The sequence below is a fragment of the Colobus angolensis genome, unplaced genomic scaffold (genome assembly GCF_000951035.1).
Source record: "Colobus angolensis palliatus isolate OR3802 unplaced genomic scaffold, Cang.pa_1.0 Scaffold311, whole genome shotgun sequence".
NCBI classification, from domain to species: domain Eukaryota; kingdom Metazoa; phylum Chordata; class Mammalia; order Primates; family Cercopithecidae; genus Colobus; species Colobus angolensis.
In genome coordinates, this window is record NW_012116389.1 from 3,015,498 (window position 1) to 3,035,359 (window position 19,862).

Genomic DNA, 19,862 nt, shown 5'->3' on the forward strand with positions numbered 1-19,862 from the left:
CGCGCCCGGGGCGCTCGGTAGGGTGTGTGTTCTTTGAATGCGTTTTCCCCTTTCAGAAGACTGTAGAAATCCGGCCGCAGCAGAAGGGTTCCTTGGTCAAACTGCTTTACAATAGAGTGGGAATGTTGTCTGTAGAGAAAGGGCAACGGGGTAAGGCAGGAGGAGCAGTGCCGTTCCCCAGGGAGAGCTAGAATTTTTTCGGACGGGGAGACTGGGAAACCTACGTTCTTTTCCATAGTCATCGCCTGTTGATTTCTTTCTGGACCATTTTACAGGAACCTTCCTGCCTTTTACTTGGACTTGGGTTGCAGGAAAGTGGCAGCCTTTTATCTTCGGGGTTCTTGGAGCTGTGCTATTTGTAACTGTTGGATCGCATACAATCCAGTAGCTTCATAGGGAGTTTCAGGATTTGGGGAGAATTTAGCAGTGGAGTTCCTAAATCTATAGAGGTCTGAGGATATGGCACCTTTCAAACTGTCATGTTACTTTCCACCCCCCTTCCCTTTAATTATTAAATGTATATTCTCAAAATCTTAGGAACCGTGGTAAAGTTGACTTAATGCGTTAAACATTTGGTCAGGTTTTAAGGTGAAGCATGGCTTACAAGTGTTGGACATCCTGTTGAATCTCTACCAAATTCCTATCAAACATGAAATGCCTCAGTTTGGGTTCCTTGTATGGGATTGGAGCACTATGTCCCAAACCAGTCTTTAACTTATCGGAATATATATATATATAGCAGTGTACTTTAAAGCCCAGGTTGTCAAGGCTTATATAATCAGTTTGTTAATTTATAATCTTGTTACGTTGCTTTCCAGATTTATAAAATAATTCCCTTAAGGAAATCTGTCCTCAACGTCTGCTTAAGTATTTCTCTCGGAATTGGATTCCTGAAGAGGAATGTACTGTACAAGTGATGATTAAAGCATACTAATTAGACAAGTTTCTTTTTTAAAGAACACCAAATACCAAATTTTTAATCTGATTATCTGTGTAATTGTCCCTGAGAGGAGAACAGGTGACATTCCCATTTTACAGAACTAGAAATGAGAGAAATTACATGACATTCCCAAGGTCACATATTGAAGTAGTGTAGAAAGTCAAGTGCACGGTGCTAACTTTTTGTAATACTCTCATCCTCAAGGCTTTTCAGGCAGGAAACTTTCAGTCCCACCTTTCAATTTTTTTTTAAAGTTTTTATAATCAGTTTTTAATTGTTCATTTTGTGCACAAAAATTATTCTCACCGTATTTTTTAAATAATTCTGAGTATTTTTTCTCTTTTATTGCAGTAAGATCCATTAGTTTAAAACATGCTAGAACTCAGAAGTTGTACTAATTTTTATTTTTCTAGACCAGAAGTATAGATTGGGGCTTTATGGTTTAGATTTAATCACATAATCCTAAAAGAAAGACTTTTAAATGTCCTTATTAAAATTGAAGGGCTTTCATGATATTTTTACTGGTCACAGGAAATACTGTTCATCTGAACTTCACTGTGAGTATTCCCTCATATAGAAAGTGAAACTAAATAGAAAAATATTTATTTCTGGAGATACTGAGCAGCCATGGTTCTAAGCACTGGTATAAATAAGGCATGATTTCTTCCCTGTAGCAGCTTGTCTAATCCTAAGAGCTCTTTACACCGTCCAGGAAGAAAAGGGTACAAGTGAACTTTCCATAGGCCAGAATCTTAGGAATTAAAAACGTAGATGAGAAACTCTAGACTTAATGTAACTGCATCCCAGTTTGCTTAACAACCAAAAGATAGAGTGTTTATAACTAAGATACTTTAGTAAGGAAACTGTTATTCAGAATTTAGGTATTTCCCAGTGTGTATGTATGTGCAGGTAAACTTAGAACAACTTAGGTGGAAAAATTGAGTGGATCCTAGCAGTTCTGAAGATAAACTTAACCTTTGATCATTTATTCGTGGAATGTTTGTGTGTCTCTTTTGGGGGCCCTAAGGTAGAGGGAGGGCAGCAGTAGAAAAGTGAGTAAAAACCAGTTCCTGACTTTAGGTTCTTAGAAGCTATTGGGAAACACCAAGGTAAACAATATCAGTAGGAGCAGATGAACTGTGGTGAGGCATAGGGAAAACCCTGCAGAAGCACAAGGATGGCGGCAGTAACAGCCTGACATGGAAATACTTCACAGAGGAGGTGATGGTTAAACTGGTCTTAAGGATAGGAATTCCCAGGCAGAGAAGAGGGAAAAGGCTCAGAGGGTTCAGAAGACAAGGTCAAGTGGTGGGAGAAGAACATAGATCCAAGTGGGTGAAAGGGAGTTGAGAAGGCTGAGACAATGCAGCTGTTCTTTCCTTAAAGCCTTTGAAAAGGAAGAAGAGAAATGGGGCAGTTGCTTTGGGGTATGGAGGAGAAGGTTGTTGGTGAGGTGTTTTGTTTTAACTTTGGAAAGAGCTGGTATGAAATTCCTCAGATTTAATGGCCTCACAAGTGAGCACTGGAACTGTGTTATCTGCTCTGGATAATCCAGAGCTATGTCATTGATCCTCATCTGCTTTTCTGCACATCTGCTTTGGGTTGTGGCTCTGTGTCTCATGGGAAACCATTTATTGCTGGTGGTAGGGAAGGAACCTGTCTAAAGAGGATTCCTGTTTTGCCCTCCCTGAACATTTCTTTCTCTGCTGTCACTTCCAGAGCCTCCTGAGAGTCTGCTTTGGCATCGCCAGCATTTGGCCTTTGCTCAGGTAGGCTCTTCCATAGCAAATCAGTCCTCTTTCCCTTTCCTTTTGCTGTTATGCCCCCTAGTCTGCTGCCATGTGGCTACTCAAAAGTTACGTCGGACTCAGAGGTCATTAGTTGTTCATTTGACATGTTTTGAGTTTTGGAGTATCTTCAAACCCAAAGCAAGATTAGGTCTATCTGTACATCTAAACACATACCCTCTTGACTAATATTTGTCGGGAGCGTTTAGTATAGGTTGACAGAATGCTTCAGGAGCCTAGATTACACAACATAACGGTGGTCAAATCGCAGCCTCACTAGGCCTCAATTTCTTAGTTGTTGACATGCAGTTATCTCTCTTAAACCCACAAGACTGCCAGTTCTTTGAAGGCAGAGACTACTTCTTTGATCTCTACATTATCAGACCCAAGTAATGCCTGGTATATAGTCTGTACCAAGAAGTGTCTTGGTGAAGAAGGTTAAAAAAAATCTGATCTTTAATTTGTTGATTTTATCAGCCTGTTATAGAAACCACACCCTTTCTAATAAAGCCGGGTTGGATTTGAATTGTTTTTCAATCATACAATTTCAGAACTAGAAGCAAATCCTCTACTCTCTGCTAGCATGTTGTAGATGTTCCTGTCCTGAAAGTCCAGTCTGAGAGAATGGCATCACCAGCTACCACTCTCCACTAGAGTCATTCTGGATTTCTGCCTTTGCTTAGCCTCCTGTGCATTGAGTTCTTGGATTCTACTTCCAAAATATGTCTCCTCCACAACATCGTTATCATCACTGCCCATATCAGCCGCTCTCATTTTTAAGTCTTTGAGTAATTTACCTGGAGATATTTTCAGTTGTCTTCTTACCTGTCTTCTAGCTCTATTCTTGTCCCTTCAGTCTGATCTTCACTTTGCTGCCAGAGTAATTTGTTAAACCATCGTCTCTGATTGCCGTTCTCCTGCTCAGGATTTTTCTTGAGCTCTTTTTTTGGCTCTTTATGCTGGCCTTCATTTGTTCGTTTAATAAAATGTATCTGTATATTTTGAGTAGATGCTATACTTGGCAGGCCCTGGGATAAAGAACTAAATAAAATGAACATGATCCTTACGTGAACTGAGCCTGTCATTTAGTTTAATGGGGGACACAGATTATTAACCACACAGTCACATGAATAATTATATGACCTCACAGTTGTGATAAGGGTCATAATGGCAAAGGACGAGGTGCTGTGAGTATAGGGAGCTGGTATGTGCAGGGAGTTGGGGAGGGCAAGGGGATGGTCAGGAAGTCGTCCTTTAAGCTGGGCCCTAGAGCACGGGTAAGGGCTAGCCTAGACCTAAGAAGTAGAAATTGATGAATTATATGGAATACAAGACCCTCTGGATATCTGGTTCTTACCAACCTGCCCGACCTTGTCCCCTACGCTCTGCATATATTGTTGTCTGAGTCACGCTAAACATCCTTGGGTCTCTTTCCTGAAAAGCCTCTTCCTTACTGTTGCCAGTTTCAGTTCTTAGCTCAAACACACAAAAATTATCTCTCCAGAATGCTGTCTGTGGCATTCTCCAAGGCAGATTTAGAAGAAAAGAACACCTCTTTTTGCATATCTGTTCCCGTGAGAGACTGTGAACAAGTTGAGACAGGGACCTTCCTAGTATCCAGTACAGGTGTTTAGGGGCCAGTTTATTGGGCCAATAGGGGATGAGGTTACTGATAAAAATGAGATGGAGAGCTATATATACAACCCCTCTCAAATACTGTAATCTCGTGGGAGGGAGGCCAGTTCTAAAGTTGGGGGGATAAAATCCTTAGGTGATTTGTATTCTACTCACACCCTGCTAATAGATATTATCCTATTTAGCTTTCACAGTAACTGTCCAAGGTGATGATTATCTTTATTTTATCATGGAAGTCGAGTAACTTGTAGCTGTAGATCCTGTGGTGCTCTTTCCACTGTGCTGTCATGCCACTCTGCATATGTGCTTAATAAATGAATTTTGATCATTCCTAAAGTGTGCTTCCATGGTGAAGATGATAAGAAAAGTTAACTATGTGGTACTTCGAAATGTGGAACCTTAGGACTGTTATCGTAGCTCCTCCTCTGATGTTCCCTCGCCCCCATGTGTATACACACACACTTAGGTTATTGTGTTTTATTCTATTGCATAGCTAGGAGAATAATAATCAAATTTGCTTTAATACTTAGCTATGTTGGTTCTTCTATATTAGAGACATTGTAGATATTTTAATATAAGTTTTACTCTTACAGTATGACTTATATGAAGTTCATTTTAGACTTAGGACAATATACTAACAAATATTCATAGATTATTAAGCTAGAGTGTACTATATTCATGGATCTCTTTTTAAAAACAGCTGTAATATTATACAACCTTTTTATTTAATAGTGGACAGAAACAGAGTGATTACTTTTTTTCAGAAACTGAAAATTTATTTTGTGTAACTTAAAAAGAAATAAGTTTTAGTGATCTGTTGCACTGCATGGTGATCACAGTCAACAATAATGTATTGTATGTCTTTAAATTGCCGAAAGAATAGATCCTTAACATCCTCAACACATGAATGTGATAAGTAGGTAAGGTGAAAGATATGTTCATGAGCTTGATTGAATCTTTCTACAGTGTATAGGTAGATGGAAACAGGGCTGATTGTATTTTAAAGTAAAGTTTAACTTTCTGCTTTACCTGATTTTTTGCATGTTAAACAGTTCTCTCTTTATTGGCATAAAGTTTTATAAATGGTACTAAAGAAATTTGGAATGATAATATTCAGTCTACAGTTTCAGGGCTTGGTTTTTGTCCTTTGCTTTTCTATTTTCTGAGTATTTGCTAATCCTCTTGTGAGGAAGATGCTTTTTCAGAAACAAATGGAAAGAGTATGATTTGCAAAATACATCAAAATTACAGTTTGGGAAAGAATAAAGGACAGTATTTTTAAGGGGAAAATAAAACCTGTTTAAATTTTACCTGAATTACTTGTTGTTGTCTGGGAAGAAATCTTGCTGTCACAAAATTGTATGCAAACAATTGTGTGAAGTTATTTTCAAGGGACCCTTCCATTTTTAGATGACCAATAATTACCTCAGCCTGTTTTATGAATGGCTGTTTTCCTGTAACTTCCTTTCTCAACTTGAGATGCAGTTTCTAAACATTTCAGAAAGTTTTAAATGGAATTATGTGTTCTTAATGTTTAAACATCTAATGTTTATTAGATGAATTTCTTCCCCTTAAGACAGCTGGAGCAGGTAGCTTGCATAGTTACCTGCATAATTATGCATAGTTGCATAATTGGAGGAACACTAGAGATGTCAAAATATATTAATTTTACTGTCTCTGTTTTTCTTTGAATTAGAAAGGAGTAGGTAAAAACTTCGTATTGTTTAAGGGAAAAAAAAGCAAGGCTCAGGGGTTGGTGAGGACTAGAATCCAACCCAGGCAACTCTTAACTGGGTATAGGACCTGGACAAAGTGAGTTCTTAACCTTGTTGGCGCTGCTTTTTCATTTGTAAAATGGGTATCACTCTTAAGGAATTAAATGATATAATAAATGTAAAAAGTGCAGTACATGCATAGATTCCTAGAAATTAAAATCTGTTTCCTCATTTTGAGACCTGCATTCAGACAAAACTGGAATTCTAATGGGCAACTGTGGCAGCAAAAGACATTTTAAAAATTAGAAATAAGACAAAGAAAAATCCATGGTTTTGCTTTACTCGTTTCTGTATAAACCTGTTTAGGTTAGTAATAGATTTTTAGTAGTATGTATATGGGTGATAACGAGAGAGATCTATTAAGCTATAACAAAAATTTAGAGTTTTATGAAACTTTGTAGTGAAAATGAACTTTTAAAATTTGTTTAAATTCTCGAATAAGCTTATTTCTGTGTTGCTTTCATGTTAATATGTAAAGGATTTTCCTCTTCCATTGAGACTCTTTGATGAGAAGCTTTTCCTATGCATTTTTTATTCTTTAATGACACTTTGACTAAACTTAAGTATAATTCAAACACAGATATGTGGTGAATTATTTAGTATGGCAAATTTTCCATTTGTTTTGTCCAGCACCGTTGCTTAAATGATGAGCCATTAGGTATTCTTCAGAATCAGCCGCCTTTCTTAAGTTTACTAAATTTATCTCACTTCTACCCCCAAGTCATCACTTTACCCAAACTGGTGTTCTCCTTTCCTAAGCCAGCCAGCAGTAGGCACTCTTACTTTGTTGCTTGTTTACCCCGCTTTCAGAAATTGTGTTCCTCTTCTCCTGTTGAAGGATAAGCCCTGGTCTGTGGACTGCCCCTGTCCTTGGTGAGCCTGCCTTCTATAGTATCCTCTATTCTTCCTCTGACATGCCTCACCTAGGCTCACTTGTATAATTATTTCTCGTTTTATATGTGAATACTATTTTCTTTTCATTTTTTTTTTAAAGTCCTGGGATACATGTACAGAATGTGCAGGTTTGTTACATAGATATACACGTGCCATGGTGGTTTGCTGCACTGTAGATCCTATTTTCCTAAATCATTTTTAAGATTTGAATGGACAGGGACTGTGTTGTGTCCTGTACAGTTAAGGCTCAAATTATTTGTTAATGAAAATGACTTAGTGTTTCTGTTATTCAGACTGAAGCAGTTGCATACCTTTATTTCTTTTATTTGTTTTTCTTGTTTTTTGTTTCTTTTTTTATTGAGACAGGGTCTCGCTTTGTCTCCCAGGATGGAGTGCAGTGGCTGATCTTGGCTCGTTGCAGCATGGACTCTTGAGCTCTGGTGATCAGCCTGCGTCGGCTTCTCAAAGTGCTGGGGTTACAGGTGTGAGCCACCATGCTGGGCTGCATACCCTCTTTCTCAGAGGAAGTAAATATTTCATTGAATATGCCTTGTTTATTAACATTACATAAATAGACATTAGATAGTATAGTACACAGTGTATTTTCAGAAAAATTGGTGTATTTCCTAGATCTCTTAATGGAAAAGTAAATGGAATGGATAATTATGTACAGAAAGTCAAAAATTTAGTAGCCTCTGCCTTTCCTGGAGTATAAAAGCAGCACATATTCACTGTCAAAAATTTTAAAAGAACAGAAAAGCATAAAGAGAAGAAATATTCTGTAATCTTACTAATTTAACATTTTAAGTTTTTAAAATATATACATTCATACAGATTATATGCTTTTTAAAAATGATTGGGACAGACCAGGTATAGTGGCTCACACCTCGTAATCCCAGCACTTTGGGAGGCCAAGGCAAGGTGAATCACTTGAGGTCAGGAGTTTGAGACCAGCCTGGCCAATACGGTGAAACCCCATCTCTACTAAAAAAAAGTATAAAAATTAGCTGGGTGTGGTGGCATGTGCCTATAGTCTCAGCTACTCCGGAGGCTGAGGCAGGAGAATTGCTTGAACCTGGGAGGCGGAGGTTGCATTGAGCCAAGATCGTGCCACTGCACTCCAGCCTGGGTGACAGAGACTCTATCACAAGAAAAAAAAAAGATCGGGATTATATGCTGTGAAGTTTGGTATATACAATTTTTTTTTAAACTTAACATTATGTTGTTATGTTGTGAGACTTTCCCATGAAATTAAATAGCCTCAAAATATGGTGGCATACTGTTAACATTGGGTATGTTGTGTTTTATTTAACCATTTCCTTATTGTAGACCTTTAGATTATTTGGTTTTTTTTTGCATGTATAAATATCACTGAACATTGTTGAATGTAAATATTTGTCCTTGTCTTTATTTGAGACATGAATCTAGTAGTAAGATTATTGTCAAGGATATTAATTATTTTAAGGCTTGTGAGACAGGTTGAGTATCTGTTGTCTAAAATGCTTAACACCAGAAGTGTTTTGGATTTTGTCAGATTTTGTAACATTTGCAATATACATAATGATGGGACCCAAGTCTAAACATGAAATTAATTTCTGTTTCATTTACACCTGTACATATATGCTAAAGGTAATTTTATACACCATTTTTAATAATTTTGTGCATGAAACCAAGTTATGACTGCATTTCCTCTCAAAAATTAATAGAAACTGTGATTGGTCACATGAGGGTTTTTTTTACTTGTAGTGTCTTGTCAGCACTGAAAGTTTCAGATTTTGGAGCATTTTTGGATTTCATATTTTCACCTTAGGGATGCTCAACCTGTACACTTATTGCCAAAATGTTTTTCAGAAAGGTAGCTTGCTTGTAGCTCCACCAGTGGAAGAGAATCCCTGGAATGAACCTGTTTTTGAGTCCAAGTCAGTGAAATGTTAGGTGCCAGTATTTTGGTTTATTGATTAGTTCTTTTTGTTTTTTTTTTTCTGTGTCACGATTCTTTTTTGGCCATTTTTTAATGATCACTTTTATCAAAATATTAGGAGGAATAAAAAGATGATAGGGAGTTAAAGTGAGTTTTGACAGTGGTAATAAAAGCTTTAGATCAGAAGAGATTTAGATTATTAAAATTCTCCATAACTTAATATTCTGTTTTCCTGGGCACAATAGTAATTGTGGGTTGGCTTTGTTTATTTTGGAGTAATTTCTATACACCCAGCTTTTGTTTAAGTCATTACTTATTATGTGAACACTTAATGCTGGAATTGTTACCATACTACTTTTTAAATCCTACTTACCCATAGGTAGAAAGATGACATGCTTAGCATTTTTCGTCACTTTAACAAGAGACAGAATCTGTTTAGGAATTTCAACTTATTGTCTGTGTTGCCGGTCCAGGTCTTGTGGCTTGGATGTTAATCTCTTCCTCTCTACAAATACTAAGTACTATACATCAGTTAATGATTTGCTTAACTCCTGAATACATTCAAATTCCTTGATATATGCTGGACTGCGCTCGTTTTACTTAGAGGAAATAAGATTACTCAAACCAGTGCTTCAAGGATTCTGCATTGGCAGCCAAATCATTGCCTCAAAAAACTGGAACAGGCTTCTCACCATGACATTCCTAGTCCCCTCAGCAGCCCCTAGTCCATCAAAATTGATGAAAACGAAGAACATACTTTAGTAGGCAGCTACCTTGTCTTGGAAAATGCTTTCTTAGAGACTTAGGAGTACAAATTGCCCAAAAGAAGATTTCTAATAATAAATGGACTTTACTCTTTTAATTTGTAGATCCCATCTTGATCCCATCCAGCGATTGCAGACTGATAACTGCGTAACCGCATAGTAATATTCAACCAATCCAGTGAAAAACTGAATTCTTCTACAACTTAGGACCTATTGACCTGTTAATGGTTCTTATCTTTGGTTTATAGCTTATATTAATAACTCCTAGGAAGAGGCATGCGATCATTAGAAAGTGAAATATTGTTTACTTTTTTTTTTTGTTTTGAGACTGAGTCTTGCTCTGTTGCTCAAGCTGGAGTGCAGTGGCGTGATCTCGGCTCACTGCAACCTCCACCTCCTGTGGTCAAGCGATTCTCCTGCCTCAGCCTCCCGAGTAGCTGAGACTACAGGCCCGTGCCACCATGTCCAGCTAACTTTTGTATTTTTAATACAGATGGGGTTTCAACATGTTGGCCAGGCTGGTCTCGAACTCCTCACCTCAAGTGGTCATCCATCTGCCTTAGCCTCCCAAAGTGCTGGGATTACAGATGTGAGCCACCATGCCTGGCTGAGATATTTACTTTGAATAAAGAAAACAGCAGTGGTGACTGCATGATAGGGTTTATTTTGCTTGACCTAAAGGTTATTCCTGGAAGACTTAGTTTACTGTCTTCCTTTCAGCCTATACCATTTAAAAAATTTTAGCAGTAAAATCAGGTTGGTAATACCATTGAGAGAGTGTTAGTTCCTCTACTTAAGTTGGTTTTTCTATAGATGTACAGTTTGGTCTACTATTTTTCAGGAGTAAGGATTACAGTTTTCATTTTTTGGTATTTGTAAAAGATACCAGATAATTTCTATTTGTAAGAAGCTTAAATGCAGTTTTAGTGGAGCTTTGCAAAAACTCAACTTTTAGTTGTCTGTGTTAGATGGATATACTGGTGCATATATATGTGTGTATGTGTGTGTGTGTGTGTGTGTGTATTTAAGCATTTAAATGTTTGAGAGGAATATTGGTGATCTGATTTTGGAGGAAAACTTAGATTCCAAACAAAATGTTTATTACTATAGATAAGCTATAGAAGTAGTACAGTTTTTGTGCACAGCCCTTTTTGTTCAATTCCTCTACTTTCTCATGCCATGGATTGGTTCAGAGTGGTATCCAGGCAGAGCTGCCTTTGTTGAGCATACTGTTTTGTCCCTGCCTCTCTAAGAGGTGTGAGGAAGAGGCATTTGTTTGATGTACAGTTGAGACTGCAATGGTGATGATGTTGATGAAAAGCTAAAAGTGAGTTTTAACAAGAATAACAGGGTGAATTCCAAATTGATAGTAGGTTTAACAGAAGCTGGTTCTACAACTGTTTTCAGCAGCTTGCAAAACGTGTGTAGGGCCACCCACACTTCCTTCCTCTTCTCCAGCCACACCCACATGCTTCAGTTGCTTCTGCTGTCTTTAGTAGGAGAACATCAGTATATTCTTGCAGCACATAACAGTACTTGTTTCTCAGACACAAGTTTTTATATTATGAGCACTCTTGGCAAGTTGGCCTATTTCATTTAGGTCCAGCCTAGTTATATGTCTGTGCTAAATAAAAAGGTTGCTTTAGAACGGCCTATTTAGTGGTTGCTGTTTAAAAACATGTTATCTTAGCTGTATAGTCATTTAAAATGTTGATTTAGAAGAACTTAGTGCATGGGAAAATGTTCACTTTTTAAAGTAGAGGAAAAAGTAGTTATCAAACTTCATGTCCAAAATCTTAGCTTTGTAAAGAACTGTAAGTATAAAGGATGTACACTCGGACCTGATGAGAAGTCATCCTAGATGAGCGTAGAGGTGATTTTTATTTTCTTTTTTGTGCTTTTATGCATTTTCTAAACTTTCTAAAGTGAAAGTCTTGTATTAACTTTTCCAACTTGTTTTTTGGAGAGAAGTATTGTGAAAATAGTTACAAATCTCTTTTTACCCTGACATCCCCCCAAGCCCCTAAGTATTATCCCCATTTTATTTTTTAAAATTGTGTCTGGCCATATATTATAAATAGAAAATAATTTGAAAGAATCTATACCAAAATGTAAACAGATGTTATCATAAAGGGTGGGATAATGGATTTTTGTTTTCCAAATTCCTCCCCCCTTTTTTTACTAGTCTATATGTTCTAATTGTGTTTTTCTCCTGAACTAAACAGATTTTTTTTTCATAATTGTTTTTGAGATTTTCTATAAGAATATATTTGATGTGAAAAAATGTAAAGGAGTATTAAGTCCTTTTTGAAAAGCTAAATGTGATAGAAAATTATATTAATATCATTTTAAAAGCAAATACTTAGATTTTGTGAGCTGTTTTATTGAAAAACCCCCAGACTTTGATGCCTAACTAGAGACATTATTTCCTATATCTTATAGCACTCATTTTCAATTTAGTTTATTTTAGGAAACTGAACAACAGTTCAGTCTCTGAACTGGTCTCTCTTATGAAAGCAAGAGAGATAATAGTTTGGTGAATTCATTCTCTTGAAGTAGGGTAAACAGCTAAAAGAATTTCTGCTTGGATGGTGGGAACGTCATCTTTGTAACAATGATGGTGGTGGTGGTAGCTGGTATTTACAGAATGCTTACTCTGTGCCAGGCACTGTTCTGAACACTTTACCTGTATTAACTCATTTGATCCTCACCATATCCTATGAGATTGTTTTCTTTTTACTAACATTTTCTGATGAAGAAACTGACCATGCAGAGAAGTCAGGGTAACTTGCTGAGTTCCTTTGGCTAGTGATTGGTGAGCTGGGATTCAAATGCGGTTGTTGGTCTTTAGAACTAGTACTTATCACTGTACTACCACACTGCTTTACCACAGAGACTAGGGATGAAACAGGGGCTGCTGGAAAAAGAGAAACAGGCAAGGATAGTGGAAGGAGCTACCATATCCCTCTTGGAGCTGAAGGACCAGTCAGGTAGGCATCCCAGGGTTCATCTGTCACTAGATACAGACCTGTGCCCATGGCTTTGCCAGTCCTATGTGTGCTGCAGAACTCTTGCTCCTTGTTCCCTCATTCCTGGCAGGAACTTGCTTTCATATCCAGAGGTCAACCACCTTTCCTCCTTCTTTCACCTTTCCTATCTTGCTTCCCCCATTCTCTTGCACTCTTTTGTCCCAAGTGCATTTGAACTTTACTTGGACACCTCTTACCTTTAGTGTATAGTGTAAATTACTATGTTGGCGTCATGTGAATGTTTAGGCCTTTCTGTTATTCATGTAATAGTTAATTTTCATGGAAAGACCTGCAAGGCTACCTCGGTCAGTATTCCCTCATTGTGCCACGAAGTTGGATATAAGTGATTTGCTCACATTCCTTTTGTTTGTGGTGATAGTTTCTTTGTTACTATCAAGTGGCGGGCCTCTGATGGAGAAGGTGTTTTGTGTGATCCCTGATGCTGGAATCATAAGTGATTTCCACTTGCCTTCTGGAGGACAGTGTGTTGTAAAGCTTGCCCTCCTTGGCTGCTGTAGTGTGAGTATTTCATGAGCCTGTAGGGGCTCCTAGAGATTGGGTGGCTTTGATGCCAGGCTGAGCATAATTGGAGCTAGAGACTGCTGCTTCTCAGGCAAGTTAAGCTTCATGGTACCTAGCATGCAGTTTCATGGATTCAGTGAAATGGGAGTTTGGGGCCTGTTGTAGGAGGCATTTAAAAAATGGCAATTGTATTGTTGTTCATTATTCTTTCTTTCTTTTCTTTTCTTTTCTTTCTTTTTTTTTTTTGTTGAGATGCAGTCTCACTTTGTCACCCAGGCTGGAGTGCAATGGCGCCATCTCAGCTCACTGCAGCTTCTGCCTCTGGGTTCAAGTGATTCTCCTGCCTCAGTCTCCTGAGTAGCTGGGAATACAGGCACCCGCCACCACGCCCAGCTAATTTTTGTATTTTTAGTAGAGACAGGGTTTCACCATGTTGATCAGGCTAGTCTTGAACTCCTGACCTCAATGATCCACCCGCCTCGGCCTCCCAAAGTGCTGGGATTACAGGCGTGAGCCACCGCGCCCGGCCTTGTTCATTATTACTTCTTCATTCCAGTGGAATAATTTTTCTGACCTGTCTACCTGGAAAAATCTGTTCACTCTGAAATCCCTGTTTACTAAAGGTCGCTTAAAGGAGTTGTAATTCACAGAAGGCAGAAGGATAATGGGGGAAACTGGGTTACTAAAGACAAATTTTACCATTTTTATACATTTGTCTAGATCCAGCCTTAGAGTATGTATTTTGACTTTAAGCAAAATTCAAACAAATACAACTAAATCTGAATCTTTTCTGTATTTTCTTTTAGGAAAAAGAAGCAACTAACAAAACACTGTGATAACAAGGATTTATTCAGTATGCAGTTTGCAGGGTATGTCTTGGAGACATTACAAATTCACCTTTATATAAGCCACATCTTAACATTCGGCATTGATGTTCAGAATGACTTTTGGGAGCTGCAAGATCCTCAAAGATCAAAAAACGATTTAGTTACTTTGTACTGTAACTCAAAATGTACTTGATAGTAGGATTGGACAGTAGACTAGTATATAAAAAGATGTTCACTAACAAGGATGTTTTTCGTCTAAACTTTCAATTAATCATAGTGTCCTGTTCTTAGCTATACAATTTAATTGTGGTTTCATAGACTATGGAAAAGGGGTGCTCATTAAAAAAGGACATTATTTGGTAGTAAGAGTGATTGTTTCACTATAGGGTACTCATTGTGAAGATACCAATTAGATTCTTAACCATGAGCTTGCTGTAGATTAAAAATTATTTCACCATGCCTTCTTGTTGGCACAGGTTTGGGAAGAGAAACATTAAGGTTTAATAGTACTTATCTGTGGGTGTCTGAGGCTCTGAAAAAAAAAAACATTTTCATTTATTTTTGTAATAGAAACAGTTTTGTTTTCAAAAATCAGATTCATTTATAAAATCTGATTTATGTAACTTTCCAGGAACACATCTAAACTAAAATGATAGATGAAAAGAACAAAATTATATAACTTGGGGGCAGCCTGAAGGGATGTGTTTCAAAAGCTAAAGTGGCATTTGCAAGCTTATGCAATACAAACATAGACTTGGGTAGAATTTTAAGCATAATTATTGCCCTTATAATTAATTGAAGTTAAAATATTTAAAGTTAGTTTCCTGCCCCCCCCCCAGAGTTTTTATATTTGAAAATTAAATATACCAAATTAAAATTTCTTTGGGGAACTACTGTCCAAATAAAGCAAGGTCTTTCAATTTGGATTTTCCTGTTAATCCTGTCATTAAAGTTACTAGTTCAGATGACAGGGATAATATACATATAGAAGAAATTTGCTTCCCTCACCTCCCAACACCTAGGCATTGTATCAGTTTCTTATTTAAAAATCTTAATAGCAGGATTAATTATTTTGGTTCTAAAATCAATTTGCAAACACAGCGTAGCATAATGTTTTAAAGCACGGACTTTGGTGTCAGACAGCCCTGGGTTTCAGTCCCGGCTCTTTTACACACTGGCCATTTGACCTAGACCAAGTTACTGTGCCTCAAAAGGGGGCTAATAATTCCTGTCTCTGAGGGGAATTGTGAGGATTGAATGAGGATGATGTGAAGTATGTGGCATGTGACTGGTGTGTAATACTCATTCAGTAAATGGTATTGCTATTTATTATTACAATAATTACCAAAATGCGAAAAATATATTAGTAAACATATTAACATTGACTTTTTGAACTTGTAATTTAACTTAACATAAATTTTTTGAGGGGGTTCTAGGTATGTGATTCAGATCATTTCTGAAGTGGTATAAATATAAAAGTGACTTTATTCTTCTTTTATAGTTAGTATTTTAACTCTTAAGATGATATTATCCAAAATGGGGCATTGATTAGAGTGGCTAAATGTTTATAAAGAATGTGGACTTTGAAATTTATTAATTAGGTGTGAATCCTAGCTTTTGCAGTTAATGTCACTTGTACCTAGAGCAGCCTATTGCCTTAGCTATAAAAATGAGACCAGTGCTGACTGACCAGGCATGGTGGCTCAAGCCTGTAATCTTTGTACTTTGGGAGGCCAAGGCAGGAGGATTGCATGAGGCCAGGAGTTCAAGACCAGCCTGAACAACATAGCAAGACCCTGTCTCTAATAAGAATAAATAACAGTTTTTAAAAATTAAAAAAAATCTTACCCATTATATGTCAAATTTCATTTTTTGGGATATTTTTATCTAAGTGGACTCAATAATTAATGTTCTTAATATGTAACTGAAAATGTGAAACTGTATATTGAGAGCCGTCAAAGGGATAGATACTGACTAATGGGAGAGAGCTGGCCTTAGGAGGTTGCTATATTCCTCATTGGATTTTGTTACTCAGTTCTATTAAATGTTGGTCAGAAAAAAAAGTGAGGGTTCAGCCTGTGAGATATAAAGTTGCATCTTGTTTAATTTTATACGTTTGTTTTTCTGAGTCAGTGTAATTTATGGGGAACCTATTTCTATTCATTTATTATAAAAGTTGAAATTTTTAAGTACAGTATGAAATGTGGTTCTTAAAAACCAAATGATCTTTAAATCATCTGTAAGAATGCATGCCTATTTACTCTTAGAATATAATCACGTTATGCTGGGTTGTGATTGAGAGTTGGAAAATGATCATTAAAAATCAGCATAACTGATGAATACCAGTAAATTAGCAAATATTTATTAAGTACCTACTACCACATACCTAGAACCCCCTCACAAAATTTATATAAGTTCAGTTATAAGTTTAAAAAGTCAAAGTTAATATGTTTACTAATATGTTAAGCACCTACTGTGTGCCAGGTGCTTATCCTAAACAATAGTGATGCAAGAGCAAACAATTTACCTCCGAAACATTTTGGAAAAAGTTGCATTTCAAAATATAATAAGATAGTTTTGATTACATGCTATTTGTAAGCACTGTTCTAGGTATTGGGGGAAAGTAGAAGAAAAAAAATAGAATCTTAGAATAGAAAATCCCTGAGAACCTGCTGCTGTCAGGATAGAGGAGATGGTATACCCGAATACCTGTAGAATACGACCACATAGAATAGAGGTGTCCCAAGGTGCTCTGGAGGTATTGAGGAGAGAAGGAGTTAGAGAAACCTTCACAGAATGGATTTTTTCTTTTTTTCTTTCTTTTTTTTTTTTTTTGCACTTAAAGGAAGTGGTGTTGGTCTTGGGGAAACTGAAAAGCTGTTGGGTTTCTGTCCAAATGTTTATTCTTCGTGTTTTCCCTTGTCAACTCTTGCCTTATTTTTTAAGACACTAATTAAAATTACATTTAGAAAATGTTTGTTTTTTAAACATACTTGTCAAACTTGCCAGTTTTCTTATTACTGACCACCAAAAAATTGCTTCCAATGAACTAATTTTTTTTTCAGTTTGCAAAAATTTAATATAGTATTTAAATTCTCAGCCTTTGTAATATAAAGTCTAAATATAGAAATAGGTTTGAATGACCCTGACTCATTTTATATCTCAATTTATTTTCTTCAAGTTTCTCTTAAAATGAAAAAAACAAAAAATGAACTGATTTTAAAGTTTGTGAAGAAAAGTCACAGAAACTTAATTTTGTTTCTCTTCTTATTTTGTAGATATCCATGACGACATTGAAAATGAATTTTTTGTATTCACCAGATATTCTTATATGAGAAGATCTATTTCAAACAGTCGAAATATTTTTTCTTCTGTTGGACCAGCATGGCGGGATTTAAGCGAGGGTATGATGGAAAGATTGCTGGATTATATGATCTGGATAAAACCTTGGGTCGAGGCCATTTTGCTGTGGTTAAACTTGCCAGGCATGTCTTTACGGGTGAAAAGGTGGCAGTAAAAGTTATTGACAAGACAAAACTGGACACTCTAGCCACTGGTCATCTTTTCCAGGAGGTGAGATGCATGAAACTAGTGCAGCATCCTAACATCGTCCGCCTTTATGAAGTTATTGACACTCAGACCAAACTATATCTTATTCTAGAACTTGGGGATGGAGGAGATATGTTTGATTATATAATGAAACATGAGGAGGGTCTTAACGAAGACTTGGCCAAGAAGTACTTTGCTCAAATAGTTCATGCTATATCTTATTGCCATAAACTCCATGTGGTTCACAGAGACTTAAAACCAGAGAATGTAGTCTTCTTTGAAAAACAAGGTCTTGTAAAGTTGACAGACTTTGGGTTCAGCAACAAATTTCAACCAGGGAAGAAGCTCACTACAAGCTGTGGATCTCTTGCATATTCTGCTCCAGAAATTCTGCTTGGTGATGAGTATGATGCACCTGCAGTAGGTAGGTAACCTTGGTCCAGTATTTGGCCACTTGAATTCTGCCAGCTAGAGTTGGTCAAATCAGTTGTTTATCTAAAAATGATGTCTAGAGAATTTAATTGGCCTTAACTAGCAAATTGGGTTTCATAAATGCCGTATATTCCTAAAGCTGGCAATTTGTTGATTTCAACCTTTAGATGGCACATGTCTAAAGTATATTTGTGAGTACAAAGGAAAATGAGTAAGTTACCATTTAAGGTAATCTCTTTTCTGCTCATTGTAATTTTTTTCTTAAGGTCCCAATGCTTTTCCTATCTTAGATTTTTCTTTTAGTGGCTGTCTTTAGCCATCTCTCCTCATCCTCTAACAATCATTGGAGACCCATATTGGAAAGGTACTGTAAATATTACAGTGCAGTGTCAATAATTTGGGTATTAGAATCATTTATTAACTGTGAACTTGAACAAATGCTTGACCTGTCTGCTTCATTTTTTATCCATAATATGGAATTGAATCAGGTACAGGTGTAGCACTCCCATATTATCTTGTTTACTCTTCACAGTGACCTGTGGGGTTGTTATTGTCCATCTCATTGTTCAGAATAGGAAACTGGCGGCATACAGAGGCTTTCTGTATGGTGGATGCTGGAATTTTGGTACCTTTGGCATTCCTAACTGCCTTCTTTCCCTCTCCACACACTTTGTGCTCTTTCACTTGTCAAGATTTATCTATTTGTGGTGAAAGTATTTACTGCCTTTCAGTTTGTGTCAACTTTGTCTTCTTGGGATTGTATTTGTTTTGAAGTTCATGTAGGAATTTGTGCTTAATTTTTTTTAAGGATTTGTTGATCAGAAGGTGCAGTCAGCTTTTTGTTAGTTTAATCTTGGAAAAAATGTACTAATATTACATGCACATGATGTCAGATTCATACATGTAAGTATTCTGCTTGCATTTGTGGTAACTTGAAATGCAGGTTAAAGGATTAATGACAAAGGTGCACTTAACGTTGAAGAGTGTTGATGTTATGTTGGATACTTTGTGCACCAAGACACTGATTTTCATGTTAAGACTATCATGTTCTGGAAAAGAAAGGGTTAATGAGCGGTTTCTGCCTACTACAGATAACTAGACTTCACTGAAGTCTTTCCTTAGAATATGTGACTGGAGATTTTTGATTAATGGAGCCATTCTAATCAGACAGTGAAGCCAGGAATTTCCAGAAGAAGAAACACAAATGTCTACACATGAAAAACTCTTGAACCTCATTAGTGCAAATTTAATAAGAGTATCCTATTAAAGATAAGGTACTCTTTAAAATCTATTAAACATAAGGTACTCTTTCATACTTTTCACATTGGGAAAAACTAAAGTCAGACAAAACTTAAATGTTGATAAGACCATAGACTATCAGGAACTCTTACACTATTTAGAAGACAATTTGGCAGTATCTGATAAAGTTAAAGATGTACACATCTGGTAACCCAGCAATTCTCTCCTACATATGCACTCTGGAGTAACTCTCACTTATGTATACAAGAAATTTTCAAAGAACGTTTTTAACAGCATTATTGAATGTACAGCAGGGGAATAATTTGTTCAGTATTCATATTGAATTCTGTATATGGTGAACATTAAACATTTTCGCTAACATGATTGGATCTCAAGCATACTTTTTAAGGGAAACAAAGCAAATTTGTGAAGAGTACATACAACATTTATATAATTTTTTTTTTTTTTTTTTTTTTTGAGACAGAGTCTCGCTCTGTCACCCAGGCTGGAGTGCAGTGGCATGATCTCAGCTCACTGCAAGCTCCACC

The 19,862-nt window shown here is 36.8% G+C and overlaps 1 protein-coding gene across 2 annotated transcripts in view; it reads left to right on the forward strand.

The window, feature by feature from the left end:
- Positions 1-2,657: 2,657 nt before the first annotated feature.
- The window catches only part of SNRK (SNF related kinase), a 65,682-nt gene continuing 48,477 nt past the window's right edge, over positions 2,658-19,862 (forward strand). The window contains exons 1-3 of one of the 2 annotated variants that reach the window (XM_011950975.1): positions 2,658-2,709; positions 14,074-14,136; positions 17,373-18,067. In XM_011950975.1, the coding sequence (XP_011806365.1) occupies positions 17,479-18,067 (589 nt within the window). In that variant the 5' untranslated portion in view covers positions 2,658-2,709; positions 14,074-14,136; positions 17,373-17,478. Of the gene's footprint in view, positions 2,710-3,935; positions 4,005-14,073; positions 14,137-17,372; positions 18,068-19,862 lie in introns of those variants that run through there. The other variant, XM_011950977.1, reaches the window with a different exon arrangement.